Source organism: Temnothorax americanus, unplaced genomic scaffold (genome assembly GCF_048541705.1).
Source record: "Temnothorax americanus isolate GAGA-0224 unplaced genomic scaffold, ASM4854170v1 Scaffold58, whole genome shotgun sequence".
Taxonomy (NCBI): domain Eukaryota; kingdom Metazoa; phylum Arthropoda; class Insecta; order Hymenoptera; family Formicidae; genus Temnothorax; species Temnothorax americanus.
This window is the reverse complement of record NW_027509730.1, coordinates 707,204-729,581: the sequence shown is the minus strand read 5'-3', so window position 1 is coordinate 729,581 and position 22,378 is coordinate 707,204. Positions and strand designations below refer to the sequence as shown.

The 22,378-nt window shown below is 42.5% G+C and overlaps 1 protein-coding gene across 2 annotated transcripts in view; it reads right to left on the bottom strand.

Annotated features, from left to right (window-relative positions):
- LOC143904777 (protein Wnt-6) overlaps positions 1 to 22,378 on the bottom strand; it is a 102,792-nt gene that overhangs the window by 28,765 nt on the left and 51,649 nt on the right. Inside the window, exon 1 of one of the 2 annotated variants that reach the window (XM_077419701.1) lies at positions 8,937 to 10,284. The exons of the other annotated variant lie outside the window; for it this stretch is intronic. Within the exon in view, the coding sequence (XP_077275827.1) occupies positions 8,937 to 9,004 (68 nt within the window). The 5' untranslated portion in view covers positions 9,005 to 10,284. Of the gene's footprint in view, positions 1 to 8,936; positions 10,285 to 22,378 lie in introns of those variants that run through there. 2 annotated transcript variants of the gene reach the window in all.

Below are 22,378 nucleotides of genomic sequence, written 5' to 3'. Positions count from 1 at the left end.
TCTCTTGTTAGAGTAATCTTTCTCATAATTAAGCTACAATTATATCTGCATATGAACCGATGTCTGCAATATGATTAGGTTTACAATAGTTACAGACGGAAAAGGGACTAAAAAGTGAAGCCAGGGCCATATGGTAGCGTAGGTTCGTGGATCCAGCAAGGATTCACGGATGGAAAAAAGGAGCAAGTTGATTCAACCTGATGAGAATGTCTCGAACAAATTGGTGGCAAGGGTCACCGGGACCAGGTTACATTTTCGATAGTTTCTTTTTTGGTGAATCTCGAAGAATTCGTGCTCCGCTTAAGCTTGAACGCCGAAGCGAGCGCTCCAGAGAAGAGAAATAAAAAGACACGCCGATCTCTCGCCACCATATTGTGCGAATTTTTAATCAGCTTCTTCGGACTCTCGAGGACTCGGAATTCGTGCGCGAGCTCGCGCGCCCACCGTAATGAATTATGCGTGGTATGCGTTCACCTTAATAATACCGATATTTGGGATCTGACTGATAAAGTTCGAGCGATATGTGATAATAACGGGGTCTTAAAATTCCGTACATAGCAGGTGCGTCCTGCACGCGCCACTAAAACAATTTGGAATTCTCCAGCTGGCATGCCCAAGCACACAGAGATGCTTTCTCCCTTTCTCTATGCTTCTTTTCCTCTCCTCCTCTTTCCTTCTCTAGGCCTAACACTCCATCAAAATCGATCGTGGTCCGTCATAACAGTGTCATGACAAAGATACAACGATATGTCCAACAAGCATGCATTCCAGAAATATTAAGTGCGTCATGCTTGAATTGATCAGTTATTAATAATAAACGCATCGAGAAAGTATGAAGTGTCAATAATGTCAAATAAAATTTACATTTTGCAAAATTAGTTAACAAGATTCTTTGAAAATGTTGTACACTCCAATTTGTAAACCCCAATACAGTATTTTAATAAAAAAAAAAAACAACAACAAGTCCGAATAGCATATATAATTTAAACATAAAAACATTGCAAAAATGTTAAATGTCAAAAATGCTTAATAGAAATAAACGACTTTTATCCAATATATCCCGTTCATAGAAACAATACAATGAATAAATGAATAGAAAAAATTGTGCAAATTAGAAATTTGCACTTGGCTTCCTCATAGAGGAAGTGATGTCTTAAGATGCTAATACGGCCCTCTGATTGGCTGATGACGCCTTAAGACTATATCTAATTGTAAGACGATCTTGGATATAAGGCTCGACTATGACGGCCTTAAAGAATTATATATAAAATAGAAATAGAAAAAAAAGACTGAAGAATATAATAAAATTAAAAAATTTTGGTACTTTTTTTAACAGAAATCGGTAACTCCTTTATTATTAACAATTTTTATTGGTTCTATTATATTCTTCTGTCTTTTCTGCCCTTATTTCATATAATTCATTAAGATTTGGTTGATCAGTTCTGGAGTTATAGAAATTTGTGTAAATTTGGCACAGACATACATACATACATACATACATACACACATACCGACATTTTTTTTTAATGCAATATTTCGACGTTTTAGAACACTCTGAACATATTGACATTAAAAACTCAAAAAACAATCTTTTCTCTTCTCTTTGGTTTCTTCTACCCCTATTTTATATATAATTTTTTTAAATTTGGTTGATTAGAGCCAACTTTATACGCAATCAAAGGTTCATATACAAATTTACGAAAACAAAGCTTCCTCTATGAGAAAGCAAAAAATGATATAATAAATGAGAAAAGAATGACTGAGGGCTCAAATTGAAAAAGGGCCACGTACTCATTCACGCCCGGCATAAAGTCGCATTAACACCGTACCATTGGCGCAGCGAAACCATGACCAATCGGGTACTCTATAGAGGGAACGTCCGGTAAATCATTTATAGGCACGGTAGTACGCGAACGACAGTAACAGAGCAGACCAAGCGAAGCTCGGGGAGATCAAGGCGAGAAACGCAACGAAAAAGAGAGAAGGAGAAAGCACGAGAAAAAGAGAGACAAAGAGAAAGAGAGAAAGAGAGAAAGAGAGAGAGAGAGAGAGAGAGAAAGAGGATGTCGACAGAGGACGAGAAAGAAAAAGGAAGAAAAGGAAGGGAATAGTGGAAATAAACAAAAAAAAGCGATAACGCGAAAGAAGGAGAGAAAATTATTACGAGCATTGTGCGGGGCCCGCACGTGGTGCGTGTTGTTGCGTCACGCCATGCTGCATTTCGCGCAAAGAGAGGAGCCAGTGTGCAAGCACGAGGGGCCGGAGGGCGAGGGGCCTCATTTCCCAACCGCGGACACCCGTCGTTAACCACCCCGTTTCTGATACCCGTGTCATTGCCGGCTCACTGCCGTTATTATGCCCCGCCGTATTTTGACCCGGCAATGATTGACACGCCCCGCGTCGTGACAAATCGAGCATTTCTTTAACGTGCCGCTCGCTAAAAAAAAAAAGAAGCAAATCTGTGGCATTACGGAGGGGCACAAACTGTGAACGGTTCTAAAACAGGTGAGCTTAATAGAAATTTATTTTCGGCGCGAGTAATTGATATTTTGATATTTAGTACCGCGGGGTACACAAATTATTTCCTATAAATTTTCTAACGTATGAATATATAATATTTCACTAATTGTACTATAATATTAAGCTAATACGAGCGTTGATTGTCACAATGGTATCATTGTATCAGCAATTTTTCCGTATACGAATAAAATAAAGCAAGTACTAAAGTCATCAGTGCGAGCGTGAATACGTTTAATCAGTTTATATTCATATAAGCTCACGCATCATATTAATATTTTAACGTCAAAATCAAATTTTCGAATAATAATTATCAATGTTTGACTGGACTGAGGTTAAACAAGGAAAGGATACGAATTTGGTTCCCGTTGCGGAGATACAGCGTCCCCTTCACCGGAGAAACGTTGCAGTGTTATTAAAGCGTCGACAAAACCATAATTAGAGTACCAGATTCTCACTATTATCACCCGCGAACGTTTTACGATTCATCTTACCGCGACGAATTTATGGCGAGTGTCACCATAAACTGACGGAAACGGTCGTAATTATAGGATAACCGACGAGCGGTTTTGCTGATTACAACCACCGTTAAATGACCGCTCGGGGCACTCTTGGAAGCGAATCTTTTGTACAAAGACATATTTCGCTGTGGTTTTTTTTATATTTAATACTAAGTATATTAACTCTCAACCGCTAAATAAGATAATTAGCAGAGAGAGAGAGATCAATTTTATTATATTAAATAAATAATTATATTAGAGATATATGTAATGCTGACGAATAACCATTCTTATTAAAAATGCAGCGTTCGCTGGAATGTCGTACGTTCCAACATACGTTATATATATTAATTTGGCATGCGTAGCGTATGTGAATATGTATGCGTTATGCACCTATCGTATTTCCATCTCGCAAGAGTAGCGGAACGCAACCGTCTCGGTCGCGAATGATCGAGCGTATATTCGTAACTGGAAAAAGTCAGGGAGGCACACTATATTTAATTCAAAAATCTCACAACGGCGAAGCCTCATATCAAGCATATGCGGAACAAAAAGATGGAAAGGGGATAAATTATGTGTTTACGTTGGCATCGTATGACGGAGAACGACCCACTTCGAGCGCGCGAAGATTTCGCCATCTACGCAAGAAGCAAAAGAAAAATCTGAGATATTGATTTATAATAATCGTAGTCGTATGTCAACCAGATTTCTGAAATATCCTTATCCTTACTTTCACATTTATCACCAAAAAAATATGTAAAAGTGACTATTATATCTGTAACCTACGTCGAGGGAAGGAAGAACGTGTATATACTTAATTGAACAGTTACGAATACGTTAAATGAAAAATATCGTCAATTTGCGATATCTTTTAGATCTTGCTCGGCATGTTCTGAGAATAAAATTCGTACCTATGATTAAGACCGCTTTAGCACCAACGTCACTGCTCGCGTATATCGACACGATCAGTCACGTACATCGTGTAATTATAGTAATCAAGAATTATTACGCGCCATCCGGACTAATAATACTCATATTAAGAGCGTGTCGTAAAGTATGCCTTTCCGCGCAAGACGCACCGTAAATTATCGTAGACGGTATATGTAAGAATATGTAATTAAATTGATTTTAATTTAATCCAATTTAACAGCTCCAACACCATTAATATCGATCTACAATCGTGAAGCCACATTGGCAACGATAAATCAGTTACGAGCTGTATAAGCGGCGTTTATCTACTATATTTTAAGCAACGAATTCGTATACATGAAAAATAAAAATTTCGTATAAATAAAATAAAATTAAAATGTATTCGAATATACACCTATCTTCCCGAACTTTGTATATCAAATGTAATTTATTGTAAAAAAAACTCTTCGCAAATATTAAATACGTAAGAATCAATTAATTTTCCTTTATAAGAAGCATCATTAAAAAGTAAATTTCAAATATCAGTAATTCAATGAATATGTAAGTATATCAGCTGTTTTAACGAACGTTAGTCGCTTCTCGCCGCTCGTCACAAACGATATATATAGACTCCAATTACATGCAAAATGGAATCTTTTCAATAAATAAATCCACCTGCTTTGCCACTCGTAAGTTTGCCGATTGCCGATGCGTGCGCGATCTAAGGCGCATGCGTGCTCACGCACCGCGCGGCGAGCGCGATCTTATGATTATGAATATACAGCAGGTGAGAGAGAACGAAGAGAATGGTCCAGGTGGGGAAGCGTGGGGGAGCGGATCGGGTTGTCCAACCAGCAGGATGGTAGCCGCGGACTGCCCACCGCGGCCCATTGGCCGGGTTCGCGAGCCCGCTATCGTATTATCGCCGAGGCTCGCCGTTACGATACATCGGCGGCCGACCGCCGATCTATCGCGCGCGTTCTCGGACCTGTCTACGTGCCACGCACCTGCGATCGATCGCGCGCGACTATCCGCCGCTCGATCGCGTCGCTCGCGGAGACGAAGCGGTGCGTGAAAGCGCGCGCGCGAGGCGGCGCGGCGCGGCGCGGCGCGGCGGGCGAGAGCGGGTTTGCTTATTAATGCGAGACGTCCAACTCGTATGAAAATCGGAATGGTCCGTGGCGTAATTGGTAATCACGGTAATCCTCCACGGTGATTTCACGGAAAGTCCATAAAAATTTAGCGGAACTCGCGCGAAGATCGTAGATTAGCGGCGAGGAAAAATCGCGAAACTATAACGATAAGCTGCGCAATCATCGACTAAATAAGCGACGTATCTGAAAATACACGAGCCGTAAACAGAGACTTTCCACAAAAAATTGCTTTAATGCGATCAATTTGTGTATAATAAACCTTTTCAAACACCATCTTCTTTTCGTAAATATTGTAAATAATCGATCGACCAACATGTCTTGTCTCCGAAGCAAATAAAACTATCCATCGATTCTGTCTTATATCTATATAGTGCTAATATTTGTGAAATAATTATTATATACTTGGCACAAAGCCCGCACTTCTTCACTTTTCAGAATCAAATGGAATACAGCATGTACGTTTAACAATTGATTACGCAGCCAGAGGACACGCGCATCTCTCGGTATTTACTCTTGGCCGCTGAACAAAAAGCGTTATCGCGTACCTAGACCTAATCGTTAAAGTTTCATCTTAAGTCTATCCATTTTGTGAGACCGTAGAAGATAAGAAGTACTATCTAACAATTTCACGACAGAGCGTATTGTTCTTCTACGGTGTAACCGATACAAAAACCGACAGTATTATCGGCGTTCAACGTGTAGCACTTCGAAGAAATGCACGAGCCGCCCGGGACATACGATTGCCGCGTAGGAACGTGGAACGAACTCCGTGTATATCTCCTGAGAGGGAAGAAACGCAGGCAACGGCTGCCGGTGGACGACGAGGACGACGGAGGATGAAGAGGGCGGAGGAGGGCTCCTGCCGACTTACAAATTATACGCGCTCAACGAGATTTACGGGTGACGCTTTGAGCGAGACCATTGTCCATCCTCGCTCACTTCTTTACCTCTTTACTCCTCCACTTTGGTCGTCTTTGTCCCTTCGTGAATCGCCCATCCTCCCTCGGTTCCTCCGCGAGTCCCTTCGTTCCCAGAGGACCGCGCGAGAAGGACGGAGGGACGCGGCTACGCGCGAGCAGTAGGGAACGAGAGGGAGATAGAGCGGTATTCGTCGCGAAAAAACCGAGGAATGCCGATCGACCGAAAGGGGAATCCGGTTCCAATCGGATAATCGGAGCCCCGGGTCCTCGCGGGCTCCCTAGGAAGATTCGCGAGAAGGACGTAATGCGCGACTCGATGACGAACGATCGTACGACCGACTGATTTATGGTGCCCGCAATATTTTCGGAGCAAGGGCGGCATTCCGCAGGAATGAGGATCGCAGAGATGACGTTTCGCCGGAGTTCGGTAGAAACATTTCTAGATCTCCATAGCCTCTAATTTAAAGAATTTTAAGAATTTTTGAGAGTTAATATCCTTAATACCGATAAATTCACGTTAAAGCAATGCGTATTAATTTATACATCGCATCGCGATACTTATCACCGTAGTACGTATGTTCAATAAGTACCTACGCTATATTTTTAATAATGTCGAAATATCATGATAAAAGAATAAAACTTTCAATTTCTATAGATAATCTTTCAATTAAAAAACTCATGCGTGTACGAATTGCTCTAATAAATTTACGAGATTTTATAGATTGAATTTTGTGGCTGTGGTATGCGCCGCGATAACTGCTGAAGCGGATAAAACGGTGCGACACGTGCCTTCATGCGCGATAGTAGCCGCAGATTAACTCGCAGATGATGGACGAAGCACGCAGAAAGAAAGACCGACGAGTTTCCAGTCTGGCCGTTAAGTACCTGTTATCGAAACACAAACCGTCATCCTCCTAATATATTTATCAAACACGCCGTGAACGACGGCTGCGACAGGCAAGCGAGCCAGAAAGCAACAAGGTGCGGACTCACGGCACATCGTCAGGATGCAGAAATCCGTCTTAAATCGGAAACAAATATTTAACCAGTCTCAAGAGGGACTCCATCCTCATTCCTGCGCGAGCAAGCTTTCCTCTGACTCTGATGCTAAACTTGACCCATCGTAAATGAGCACTCAAGAAAACGTTTCATTCAGAACCCCCCCAAAAATGTCTACCTGATCAAAATTGGTACAATGATCGGCCAATTTGATAATCGCTCTTAATTGCGTGGTAATTAATAATATGATGTTTCCAGTATATGATAGTAATTGAATTACTTTCACCTTGTTGATATGTGCATAATAATGTCCACGCTACGCTAGATAGATACGACACAGTCCGTCTCCGGATGCTGTTATCCCGAGTGGCACGGGCACGATAACGTTCTATCACCGTGCAAACATTTGCGTAACAAAGTGAGGTACACAAAATGTCACGCTACCGAGTAATTTATTGTTACTCGTCGAGATAATTGGGATTCAACGGTAGCTACTGAAAGTGTCACGTGATCTCGCGTCGCGCTAATTGTTATACGTTCGATATTTTAGAATCTCCTTCGTCAACCGACACAATCATCGCAATTTAAAAATAAACTGAAATAGAGTGCATGATTTAACAAATAGGCAAAATGAGTTCGCATGTAGTCACAGTCGGAAATAAAGAGATATTTAGCGAGGCTGCGTTTGCGTTCAATGTAATGAGCGATTTACGTACGCACAAAATAAGGTCATAAATCTTAAGACGTAGCTTGCTTATAAGAGCATGGATAACTACCAAAGGAGGATTTATAGCGCCATTACTCATCTTACGTGCGCGTAACGCGCGACGTAATTGATAACCCAGATGACGCACCTCGAAACTGGAGCACTCGTTAGTTCTTCACGTTCGCCAAGTATTGGCTTTAAAATGCAACCAAAGCGACAATCTCGTATCCACGTACGCGTAATGTCATGGCAACACTTGTATAGAGATTGAAGATACGCGGACAACAATATAAGACACAGTACTAACGTTAAACGCAAAAACGATAACTTACTAAAAGGGTCATTGGAATAGGACTTGGATACGGAAGTTTAGCTGCGTAAAATAAACAAGTATTTATAATTTAACACAAGTAAGTAAGTTAAAAAGAGGGAATTTTGACGAATAGATCCACGATGTCAATGAAATCGCAATCAAAACGCTCGCAATTGTGTTCATACGTTAAAATATAAGTAAGAATCGAATTATACGAGAGAAATATTTGTTCTATATTTCCTTTTTTTCTAGCTAAACAAACAAGCGGGATAAATTACCGTGCCATACATGTGACTTATGTTTTTTTAATCTACGTTTTTTATGGCCGTCACGTGTAATGGCGCCAAGGACATGACAAGCTGTTCTCTCTTTATCTCATTTTTGGGAGACTTTGACGAGGGAAGCGAAAACGCGTTGTTATTCCTATCGCGGAGACAACCGTTGCTGCCAGTTAAGATAATCACGTTAAGATAATCACGTCAAAAGTAGCAGAGCGAAAAATGTTTTATCACGTTTCGAATTCGTAAGTCTGAGAGGATCCCGCGAAAGTCTAATAATAAAAACTAAATTAAATTACATTTATAACATAAACAATATTATAAATGTTTGTAAATTTCTCACATTAGCTCGAGATACTGTTTATAATTAGACAAGTAAAACTCAGAATGAGAAGCGGTCACCTGTATATGAATGCAACTTGTTTACTAATACTTATTTCTCTTAACAAAGGAATAATTAAAAGGGCAGCGAGAAAAGAGAAACCTTGAACTTTATACTCTGTTTGATCTGTATCCCACTTCATATAAATCTAATATACATAAATGCTCTTGTAAAGATTTAGCGATGCGTCTTCACAGCACAAACGGAGCAAAACAAAAGAAGGGAACAACGCCAGAAAGAAATGTGTGTGTCACTCACCAGAAAGAGCCGGTAATGGGGGTGACGAGGAGGAGGCAGATCGCCACGAGAACGGGGCGCATCTCCATCCCCTCCGCACCGGATAACACCCTCGAACCGATCACCGATTACTTTTTCCTTTGTCCGCTCGGCGCACTGACGTTCGATAAAGACAGCGAAAAACGCGCGAGACGATGGTGTTCGTGAGTTCACCGGTGCCCGGCTGCAAAGACGAGTCTCGACCGCGAACCACCAATACGCGTGAGTTCACCAGTGCGTGTTCCTCGGTTTCGAATGCACCTCGTGGCCGATAATTGGCACGCGAACTGACGACGCACTCTGCCCCTCTACCGCGCGACTCCCTTATCGTGCGGTCCAGCAAAACTCGGCATCGCAACGTAAATCGTCGCCCGCAAAGTGCCGCCGGTTCCTCTTGAAACCCTCGATGGAACGGATGTTCTCAGGACCGGTACAGGAGCGCGCTCGAGGACAATGGTCATCGCTCGCAGAGAGAGAGAGAGAGAGAGAGAGAGAGAGAGAGAAAGATTTACTTGCAAGGTTCTTCGTTCTTGATCGTTGCATCTATCGAAGAATTATTCTTCGACGTTGCGTCTCTCGACACCTCTTCTTGCGAAGCAAAGTTACCGAGATTACGCGGCCATGACGATCGCGGTGAACACTCGATCTTCATGATCGTATCACGCTCGAAAAAGCTCGAGGGCAATCGGAGAAGATATCCTTCGTTGGGAGAGACACGTCTTCGAGATCGCGAAAAAGGGGCTCACGATTCAAGGAAGACCCGGAAGAGGAGCACTGACTTCCGGTCCATTTGGACCACTTGCCCCCTCTTTTCCCCCCTCCCCAGTCACCCTCTGTCCTTCTCTCGCACTCGCTGGCTTCCTCTTCTTCCCCCCCCTCTCTCTCTCTCTCTCTCTCTCTCTGTTTGTCAAGGTATCTGACGTTTCTCTTCCTTCTCCTCTCTTTCTCTACTTCCGTCTTGTTTCTTTCTCTTCCTCTGCTCCAAAAGTACCAAGTACGTAAGATACAGGTGAAGCGTAGAAAAGTTTTCTCGCTACGTGGGCAAAAACGCGTCGCGTTCCTGCCAGAACTACGTCACCACGATCTTTGAGTGTTGCCTTACCCCCACCAGTTCTGGGGAGTAGAGAAGAGTTGCCCCCACCAATATACGCCGTTTTCTTCTTCCTCTTCTTCTTCTTCTTCTTCTTCCTCTTCTTCTTCACCGGCACCAGCACCACCACCACGACAACCATCACCATCGCCGCCGTCGCAAGACCATCGTCGCCGACGCCCGCGACGGGCGCGTCTTCGATTTTGCCGTCGCGAGAAACGCGATCTTCGTAAAAGAGGCCATCCCCCTTCCGATGAAGATGCTGAAGATTCTTCAGGCAGATCGAACGGATGGATCGCAAAGTACTCGCGAATTTCGAAGTAACGCGCGCAAAATTGTAGGCGAGAAAGAAGAACCGAGAGGGAGCCGACAGAAGGACGGAAATAACGTAGGCAGGAGGGGGGAAGAAGGGATGGAAAGCCTGGTGAGAAAGTCTGGCGTAAGTGGAAAAATCCAGATGGTAGGGGAGACAGCGAGGTTCTCTCCAGCCGTCTGCGATCGCCGGCGAGGCTCCTGGCCGGAGCGAACCGTACGAGACTGTTGCGGACTAGGCAGGTGAGCGCCGCTCGGCGGCAACGAGACGCAACCGAGCCCCTCTTTTCCACTTTTAACTCGCCTACGGAACTTGTCGACACGAAGAGGCTCACTCTCGTCGGATCGGATCCTCTCCAATCCTCTCTGCTCTCGCGCCGGCCGGCCGCGCTCTGCCTAGGATCCCACGGAGGGAGGCGCGACCACGAGTCTCTCGGACGCGCGATGTCAAGGTGATAGACGCGATGCCGGGCGATGAATAATAGCGGTCAGAAATCATTAACAGGTCGCAATGAGATAGCACAGCCTTTAGGACATTAAAAAATGATCCGCCGTACGCTGCGCGTATTTTTTCTGGCACGAGAAAATATATCGTGAGGATTGAATCTTCTGGAAAGCGCTTTACTATAAATTTCGATCAAATGAAGTATAATATGGAATCATGAGATTCACCCTAAAATGTATTGAGATATATTAAAATATCTCAGTTATTACTTGCCATTGATATGTAGCCTAAATATTTGCGAATGCGTCCTTAGAAATATTTGTAGTAATATTTTGCACAATATTTAAATTTATTCTATTAATAAAATAAGAAATATATAGAGTTTTATCACGTTTCTCTCGTCTTATTCGTAAGTAACCTAATCATTATTATCGCGATAAGCGTAACGAAATTGAAGCGATAAATTGAAAAGAGACTGCAACCATGATTTACCGCTTCGAAAATAAAAAGGACTTGATCGAAAGATTATCCGGAGATCGATTCGACGCTCGAGTATACCTCTTATCCCTCTACCACACACCCTCCTACCCTCTCATTTCCGTAATAAGGAGTTTGCTGCGCCCTGTCAAGTGAATTTCGGCCCCGACGAGTCGCTGTCCCATCCGCTTCTCATCGCCCCTTCGCCAATAGTAGCGTGACAAAGAGAACTCTTTTACCGGATGATGAGTTTTCAGGGTTGAGAAGCGCCACGAGAAAAGCAGGTATCGATGATGATCCTGACATTTTCCGTGTCGCCGTCCGCCTTCACGGGATGAGATACACACAAGAGCAGGTACTCGTGTGTGCGACTCGAGACGCGAGAGAGATCTGATCTTCCCCTCGTGGGCCCTACCCAATACGCGTACGAAGCGAGTAAGGACTAATAACGGGGCCCCGGTAAGTCCCATTCTGATGCTTTGTGAAGGCGAGCTCTCTCTCCGCTCGGTAGCCGTCTCATGCCTCGTTTCCCTTCGACCCGCCACCTCGCCCCGACTGGTCCTTTCGCGTCTCTCCCTCGCTTCTTTTCTCTTCCTCCTTTCGACCAGCGCGGCGCGGCGACCTGCTCCTTCTACCTTGCCTCGCCTCCTCCCACCATATCATGGCTTCGGTACACGCCGCGGGCACCATCGTAGAGGGCTATTGAGGGCTTAAGCTGTCGGCGTGTGGCTCGCTACATCCTTTTCATCTCCGCCGCCACGACAAAGCCGCGCGAGCGCCTCGCGGCCCCGCGCGCAGCCTTTACCGGTTTTCGAGCACTTCGTCGCGTTTCAGAGAGTGTATATCGGTGCTCCGAATTCTATTACACCCAGAGATGAGGCCTAGTAATAGATGTAGCTTCTGCCGCTAACAGCGTTCTATTTCGGTAGCGGCGTTCGGTCTTTTAACAGTCGTCATTACGCGGAACGTACGGTAATTATAGCTCCCAGGAGTATGTTTACTGCCGCGTTACATGACGATATTTTACAATATATGCATCTAGCCTCGCGTCCGCGCAATAATGATCACATCCAGCTAATAGCTCGAATCGTTAAGAGTTTACGAGAGTTCACTCCCGACTTAAATCCCGCGGTTCCTCATTCGCGATCGAAATACGTGATCTTTGAGAAACGAATGACGACCCGACCTTGAGAAACTTCGCGCGGGGTCTAATGAAATCAAGAAGAGCTTAATTATAATTAAGATCCCTTAATTAATCGTTTCCGCGCCATCGATCGTACGAGTTACAGCGCTGATCGGAATTGGCCTAATTGTTGGATCGGCCGTTGAGTCGCGGGTCAATTGCTTCGTTGACCGAATAGTTTTACGAGCAATAGCTCTCGATGTCACGACCATTTCCCGTTATTTCTCAGAATAATAGTTGGGACAACAAACTGCGAATTAGTTTGCTCAATAGCGGAAACGATGTTTTCGCAGAAGAAAATGCATCGCCGATAATGTAAGATAAAAATAGATTCTACCGTTTAATTGAAAAAATATATTTATTTAATCGCGTAATGCAATAAATAACATCATTACATAACTATTGTTGTATATATTAAAAATCTGCAATAATAATTGTGTCATGATATTAATAACATACTGATATTTTACATAAAAAAATATTATTAACAACGCGAATTACTCAAATAAAACAAAACAATTTTGCGTATACATAACAACTTGTTTTCATAACACCTATAAATATTATTTCAATGTCAATGAATTACCTTTCAATAACATTTTTTTCATTCGGCTAATTGATTTCTTAAAAAAAGCTAATGCTCTTATATTCTTTCACCTTAACTCTATTTTTTTTTGCCTACTTATTTCCGTAAAGATTTCCTTTCCTGAACGCGCAATCTCCAGGAATAGGGCAAGTCATTGATGGGATCTCAGTGATAGAGACGAGGGCGATAATAGCGGCGATGAAAGGAGGAAAAAATAAAGGAGAGCCGAGAGAAGCAAAAATATTGCAGGAAGAGTCGACGGCAGAAGAAGTCGTCTCGTGTGGTCATATCATAACCTGCGGCCCGAGCAGCGTGAGTGGTTTTAAGCAGCGATGAAAGAGAGGGGGGAATATATCTCGGAGTACGATTCAAGGAGGGCAAGACGGGGAGAGGAGAAGTTCAGCGGGGGTCCGTATTACAGCTCATTTAGCAGCGGGGTCCTGTGCCCCTTTCTTCAGCGCCCCGAGAGATCCACTTGGTCCAGAACAGGTCCGCGGACCTACGGCAAAGATGAGCCCGTTTCGTTCCCATAGAATCGGACCTCCTGGCACTTATAACCTTCCGCCACTAAGTAGCACATCTCTTCGTATTTAGATACTTCATTCGTACGTGATATCTTACAACATCTAACTCGCTGAGACAAATAACATACAATTGTGCGTTGAATTATGTAAATTCATCTAGAAGGAACCAGCCATATTCAGCTGTATGTGTGTGTGTGTGTATCAAAAAAAGGGTCAGTATAAAAATAATTAACAGAAAGTATATGCATATCAATGTTGGTGGAACAACGAAACGTAACAATAAGTTCTTACATTCGCGGATCCTAAGGTCTCCGCGTTCTCACACCTCACATCTGTCATTTACACGAAGGAGAAATTTTGAGTGACCAACCGTTGTACGAAGAAGTGTAGGAAGAGAAGAAAGAAAAGTTGGAACGTACCGGGGCGGGGAGGGTGGAACGGGTGTTACCGACTCGTGACCAACACAGACGCGAAATAGCCAGTAATTTATGGGTGAGACTAATTACCGGGGAATGCAGCTCCTTCGACTCTCCTCCGTTCCTAAGACCGCAACTGCACCAGACCAGTTTTCAGAGACGAGGAGAGCCACCTCTCTTATCCCGCCACCTTTTTCGTTCTCTTTCTCTATCATCCAAATTCGTCCGCCCCCCCCCCTTTTCTCGCACTCCCCCTGCGAGCGTTTATGCGCTTGAACTTGCATATTAATTCCGCGGTTTCCGATTAGAGTCCGTGCGTGCTAATTACATCAATCAGTTCTGCGAAACAATCCATCTGTTTACATATATGTATATATACGTGAAAAAAAATGTAGCGTATACTATAATATGTATTAAAAATTATATTAAAAATATGTGTGGTGTATCTCTCTCGGACTCATAAAATTTCAAACATCTGTTAATTAGTTAATCTAATAAAAATATCAATATTTTTAGGGTTTTTCAACATACTATGATAATAATCCACTAATAATCCTAATAAAATTAAATTAATCAGCCCGTCTTTTTATCATTTAAATTAATTAATTCAAGTTTAATTATTCTAATTACTGACCAATGCGAGAATCAATCGATAATTCGAATAATAACGTAAAGAATTAAAATGATAGAAGTAAGAACGATTCACGAAATTAAGGACCGATATCCAGCTAGGATAATGGAAGAAGGGCGGACGCGCGTTCTCACGGGGTAAAGTGCCTGGAAAGAAAGGTGTTAGAACAATACCCACGATCGTTATCAGGCGTCATTTGTACATTAGCCTGACCCGGCAATTTGAGCCGCGCTCGGTGCGCCCGGTGCAACGATTCCTTCTCGTTAAATGCCATTATCCGTTTCACCCGGACACCCGGTCGCCGCATGAGTCGTGAATTCCTGAGAACCTGCTCGAACGTGCTGCCGTTGCTTGTCGAAACGGTAGAGGCGGAGCGGCGTTATAGAGGGAGGAACAGATTCTTTTATTATGACGAGAGTATAGAGGAAAGAAGAGAGGAAGAGGGAGGGAGAGAAAGAGAGAGAGAGAGAGAGAGAGAGAGAGAGAGAGAGAGAGACATGAAAAAAAGGGACGGGACACACTAATGTACACGCGCGATGAGCGTGCCTCGACAAAGTTGCAGAATGTTCTACGGCATGATTTTTTTCAGTCCCGGCTCTCGGTATCCTCGCTGTTCTGCATGCCATTCGGCCGATGGCACGCCTGGAATTCGCGGCAAGTAATAGGAACGGATCATTATAAGGATCGAAGTCACGGGTGTCTAGTAATCAATTCGGCTAATTGACTGCACGAGAATGGCAAGAGTTTTCGCCTAGCTATACCAATAACTTTACGGAATGGATTTTGTGGCAACCGATCTCGGACCTTAAATTCTCGAAAGACAGTATTCCGATGCATTAATTCCATATTGTTGGAATAAGTTTACAATGATTTGAATAATTCTAGTTTTAATATTTGCATTTAGAATTACAAATCCCATTTTTTAATTAAAAATGATGAAAATTAGATGACAAATAAAAAGAAGATGCTTTAATATGTAACAAATTTAAAGATAATAATTAAGAAACAGATTGTTGAAATATATTTTGGGTATCTCAAAAGCGTTACTGCAACAAAGATTTGCAAACTTTTCAAAAACTAATTTTAATAAATCTTAAAATAAAATTTAAACTGATAGTGTTAAAAATTATTTATGTTGTCAAGAGAGAAAATAACTATATGTAAGTACTTTTTAACATATCTAGTGTGTATGTGTGTGACTACTTTCTTCTTTCCTTATTAAGAAACTTCTGAAATGCATATTCTGCTATAGAGATCACAGATATTTTATATTAATTTCGCGTGTCACAACTCTGAGCAATCAAAGAGTCATCCGTGAAATCTTAGAAGCGCGGTCTTGATCCTAATCATGCGAATCTATGAGCGACGAGGCGAACGAGACGAAGCAGAACGAGGAGATGAGGAAGAGATGGTAAAGGGAGATCCGTAGACATTTTTTGCCAACGAATTTCGTAAGGCCACGTCGCGCAGACGGTCGAACTGGGGGCTCGTGACCGAGTATAGTGGACCCGGGAGCTACGGTTGGGACCGACGGCGTGTCATCGGTCCCACGACAAAGAGCGGGACGAAGTGAATCCGCCTCGTTTTTCTGCATCGCGACGTCTCGCCGATTTATTGCGCTCCACTCTATCATCTACATTCCGGTATCCTTTCAAATCTTTGCACACTCGTCGATTCACGTTAAGACATACGATCTCGAGCTAACATTCTCCTCGGGAGTGAATCTTTTAAAATCTGGAAGGCAGCGAGCGCGCGATATTATGCTTGAAGTTACTTAACCCAGGTTGTCAACGCGATCAAGTATTGCAGGTCTAATGCGGATGCGTCCCGATGTTACCAGAGATAGAGATGCTCTTTCCGCGCACGACGTAGTTTTTATCCGCCTCATCTAAGTTTTTTTCTTAAATTACCGAAGGTCACCGGGGCGTGTAGTTGCGAAACAACGTTTATGTAGCGTTGTTAATACGCGGTAGATACCAATCGGCAGCCCATTTCTGCGGTTAATAAGCACGCTCTTACCAAGATGGAAACCAATTCGTGCGATCGCCAATCGAGGCGTTTATTACTGCTCGGCGCGTTTTGCGATCAAAGTGAGTAAACAGATGCCCGCGAGTAAACGCGCCGTAGCAATTACACGGCACTTACGCGTCTCTCAAGGCCCTGGTCTCTCGATACGCTACGAGGTAGGTTTCTCTCTGTTTCTCTTTCTCCGTTTCTTTCTACCTTCCCGTCGGAAGTCTCCTCCGCTACTTTCGCGTACCTCATCTCTCTATTTCTTCTTTTCTCCAATGCGAGTTTCTACAATGGTAATTACGAGGTAGATCGTTCGTAAATTTCACGTAAACTGAACGCAATCGCGAACATCGTATGCCCGCTTTCTATTTCCCATAGAATCTACCGTCTAATGTGCACGAACAGATATGTATTCGATCTGCGGTAAGAGTTCGAAGGCAACAGAGAAATGGAAGATAATCCGGCTAACCCGACCGAGTTAGATGACTTGTGTGTGTAACATGTTCTCTACTTGTTCCGTGATCGATGACGCTTCGATCTTCGTCTCCTTTCTTCTTTTGCGCGATATTATTGTCGTGATTGAGTTCTCGATTCTTGTACATCTATATATGTTCCGACTGGTATGTCGTAAATAATTCACTGACTTACGAGCGTGGAATTTTAATATTATTTACCTTTATATCAATGAAAACACACACGCCTCTTTATATAAAATCAAATCAAAGTATAATTGTTTAATCATTTTATAAACATATTTTTTTAAACAATATCGTAAATTAAAAAGACAAATTGTATATTGATATAAAATGGTACCTACTTGTCCAAACTAGTGAGAACCGAACCACACATACAAAGGTTGATACATTTAAAAATGTTGATAAATTAAACTATAACTAGAAAAAAAATGTTTATTCTTTAATTAAATTTTTTAATTAAATTTTTTTGTTTGTCAAATCAGAAAAGAGCCTTTACGACACGTATAATGTTAGTAACGGCATCGCGTTTATAAGAGCGTGAGAATATTTTTAGATGTTGATACCCTTTTGTATCCTATACTGTATGCGCCACGCATACTAATCATCTTTATGCCAAGTATCTACGCGTCGCATCTACATCGAGACTATTTCGTCGAGACTGTATGTTATACGACTTCTCGAGCATAATAAATCCGGAGGCGATCCACTCCGTCTGTATCTCCGTGTGATTTTTAATACCGAATGATGTCTTAGCGCGTTTAGTTTCTTTCATGGATGGTGATCTACGCGATACCGATCGCGATCACAGCGTGTACCCACGCTCGCAACACGCGGCTCGTGCGAGTGACTCGCGCGCAACTGTTCTTACATAACTTGATGGATCGCCGATCGATGTATCGATGTTAACGACGAAAGGCAAACGTGTATCACAACGAGTCACGGAAAAGACGTAAAACGTACAACAGTAAGACATATAAAGCTTTCGAGAGCTTTATATTTCATGAAATCAATATAAGAATACCGCAATAATGTCATAATAATGAAAAAGAAATGTTGCGACTGCGCTTGAAAATACTACTCTTATGAAGTAGTTCAATATATGTATTTGCGAAATATAAAAAAGATATAATTTTAAACAAATTTTTTAACAAGCATAAAAAAGAGCATGGACTCATTAGATGACAGAATTTGTGAGTTATCAACGGTCAAGAAAGTATGTATTGTTTTTATGCCATCAGTATCTCTATATTATTTTGATTGATTGAGACAAAAGAATGCAAATTGTAAAATCTAATATAAATAATTAATATAAGATCAAAGCATGAACTTTGAAAAATATTTTTCTGTTTTGTTTTCCTATCATGATTTTTCCAAACATCTAATTTAAAATAATCTGTATCATTTTTCCACAGAGGTGACACGTATCATAACAATAGAATAAAGTATAATTCCTTCCATCCGGCCCAATGTTGAAAGAGCAAATATTCAATTACTGCCACATTTAATCGCCGCGGCCGTATCGCTTTAAAACATAAGATTCTTTCTGAAAACAATTTCTTTGATGTATAAACGTCTCCAACGTGTACGCTGCATTTGTCCGGGATTAGAGATATTTTCAAATCGGCTAATATTAGAGAACGATTAACGCGGAACATGGAAATTTCTGTCATCCGCGTCCTGCGAATCGAGGCTGAACCTGTTTGTGCCTCGCTAGAAGCTTAAAATGTGTCTCGAGCCCATCAAAAGCGGGCCTGGGCCCGAGCCGGCGTTATAATTTGAGGCGGTTTCAGGGAGGTCCTGGGCCCGAGGCCCAAGCGGGTCCAGTTCAATGAAGTCATCAGCTAGCTCGGCCTGTGTGTGCGGCGCTCTGTTATTATGCCGCGGTACCGCGGCACCATGCTCGCTCCTTCCTTCCTCCTTCGCAACAGCTTCGTCGATTTCTTTGAATATCCCACGTTTATGGATTTTCGCGCGGATGCCGTTTTCAATCTTCGAGTTATCCGAAAATCGGAATTTATAATGGCAGAAGGCCTCAATCAATCAAACGTATATATATATACTTTCGTAGAAGAACTTAAAACTATAAGGTAGCATATAAATTACGTACAAAATTTATGGGTTATAAATCATATTAGAATAGAATATACGCAACTTTGTTAGAGTTTATGTTGGCACTTATATAGTATCTTTAATATATTCGTGGGTATCTCAATTTCGAATTTCAAAATTCGAAGCAGCAATAGAGCAAAAAGAAACAGGAATAGCGTAAATTATGTAAATTACATTTGTTAAATCAAAAGATGTCAGAAATATCTTCAATGTTACTTTGCTTTACGAATTATAGAATATACTATAAATACAAGACAGCGCAGATATCTAATCGTTAACAATACGTAAGAAATGCGCAAGCAATCGACCTAAGCGAGCTGGAAACGATTTCACGAGAGAGAAACGCGTATCTCCAAATGATCGGCTGCAGCGATAACCCACATCGATATATTTGGCTTAAGTAACAGCGGGCTATTCTCTCGGGTGGTAAAGGAGACGTAGAGAGAAAAAAGAGACGCCATATATAACGACACAGCTAAGTATTAGTTCGTTATTAAAAATTCCTGCGGGGCAATAGTCACGGGTATTAGTCTCGATAACAGAGCCTCGATAACGACACGGCCAATAGCGAGCGACGAAGTATGCGGAAGCGACGATTAGGACCGTAAAGCGATTGGAAACCCGAGGGAAATGTGGGTAAATAGAGGCAGGTTCTCACAACAGGTTGGAGGCCGGCAATGGAAGAGAGATAAGCTCTCGAGAGAAGGGTAAATACATATACACGAACTATACGAATTTTAATCTCATAGCCGGCAGTAAGACCCGACGAGGGTTTCTTTTACAATCGGGGGGGTCAGGGTCCAATTAGATTCCAAGTTCTTAATCCGTTTATCAGCTGCGCCATGATGCACGACTCGCTTTCATCGGAACGGATAAAAGGGGCTCGGAACTCGGTGGCGAGAATAAGGTGGAACGGCGATTACCACCGGTTGTGCACTTGGCACTACCGAAGAAAATGAACTTTCGACTGTGAGCAATTTTATACGTGGTACAGATAATGGTTTGTATTTTAAATAATTTGTGAGCAAAGAGTATTTTCATTTGTAAATTATGCAGGTGGGGCGTTAATATTCCACGATGCTTTTTCATGTGTTTCTTCATTTTATTAAGCATACGTAAAGAAAAGAAATATAAAATTGAAACTAGCAAGTTCATCCTGTTTCTCAAATTACGCATATTATTTAGACGCGTGTTTGACTTTTATATTAATTGATTACTAACCGTTCGCGATTAATACATTTTCTAATAATTGTGAAAAATATATTTATAATGGTACAATATGTATGCAAATAGTCACTAAGGTCCAGTTTCACAAGTGTCGATTAACTTTTAACCTTAGCACTCTTCAAAAGGAAGACGTTAGAAGGAAACGAAGAGTGAGTTAATCTAAGGTTAAAAGTTAACCGACACTTGTGAAACTAAGCTTTAGTAGCCTACACAAACTTCTTTCACTGTTTAATCTAACAGCAAGAACAATTTACAAATTAATCCAAGGGTTACATCGCGTCGAACAAGAAAAAAAGATCCTCACGGGGGATACAAAAAAAACGCGGTCTGAAAGAAAAAGGCAAACAATTAAATGCTGGCGCAAACACCGTAACGATTGCGTTTATTCTCTCGCTGGGGGCTTTGTGGCGGGCGCGTTCGGTAAACCGAAACACGGGTCCCGTGGGCCCCATTACGTACCCCTCTAAACGATTCCTTTTTTCTTTTCCCCCGGTTCGAGGACCGGCTAGCTGCCTAGCCACCTACTCGCTCGCTCGGAGAGCTCGCCTGCACGAACAAATCCACGAGGCGAATCGCTGAATGCCGACGTGAAGCGCGCGATGGTAGCGTTGAAGCTTCCACTAATGACGCGCCGCATCCCCGGACAATACGGACATAGTTGCGCCAGCAACAACGTGTTTTTACGCCGTAGGCCCGACGTAGGTCCCCCTTCCCCTCACGCAGGCGTCAAGAAAGGCTTCCACAGTACAACGTTATTAATGATCGGTAACGATAGGTATTAATCGCGAGCGATAACATATTGAACGGACACAAGGTTAACACGAAACATCGTGTCTTCGATATATTTATACAAATTTCAGTCACTGGCTTGTCATCGTAATTTCTTATGTAAGAATTTAATTAGCAAGTTGTTATCGCGCAATGTATAAGACACACTGTCGTTTATAATTAAAAAGTAAATATATAATCAAAATATGTGATCTATGAACATGAAATGATCTCTGAGACCATACCGCTAAATCTTACAATAAGAAAAAAATAAGTAAAAAAATCCTAAATATTATTACTTGTTGAAGAAAGGAACAAATTGCGTGATCCAAGTGATTGTTAAAAACACGCGAGTGTGGTTTACATTTTACCGCAAAGGATCAAAACCCCCTCTCGGACCGGGGCTGGAAACATTTTCGCAAGCATTCACGATTTGTTTTGAGGATAGAAGCGCGTTAGTTTCCACAGAGAGACAGTCAAAACCCCAGCAACACTTGAAGACACGCGAAGTTAAAAGTAGAAAATGACAAAACAGAAAGAAAAGGACGAGGGAAGAAGAAAGAACGGAAAGATCTCTTACTCATCGCGAGAGGACTCCGCTGCCTCCCTCATCGGCGGGCTCCGTTGCACCGTGGGGGCCTCCGGCACGGCATTCGTGTGGATATTAGGGCGATTGTCGTGCCTGATTCGGTACGGTCTTGAAATAAGGCCCCCGCGGGCTGACAGCGGCAAGGGGCCCCTCGTACAAAGCCGGGTAACGGGGCCCACCCTTCGACTCTTCTGCACGAGGAGTGCTCCTCACCCTCCCCTTCACTCTGACACCTCTGAGCAGCCTCCTCTCTTTCTCTCTCTCTCTCTCTCTCTCTCTCTCTCTCTCTCTCTCTCTCTCTCTCTCTCTCTCTCTCTCCCCTCTCTCTCTCGAGCTTCTTTTTCTTCGCTTTTGTTCAGATTCGCGACACGCACACGACCGCGATATTCTCGACAGATGTTAGAAACAGAGCAAGCGCATCGTTAAAGAACTATCACAATTTGTCTCGTTCTTGTCCGCGCGCCTTTAATTAGATAAATGTCTTCTTAACATCTTGAGTAGTGATCGCGTTATTATCGTTATGTACATATCATTTATAATCTTTGACAGTAGGGCAAAAAAATGTGTCTCATCGATGA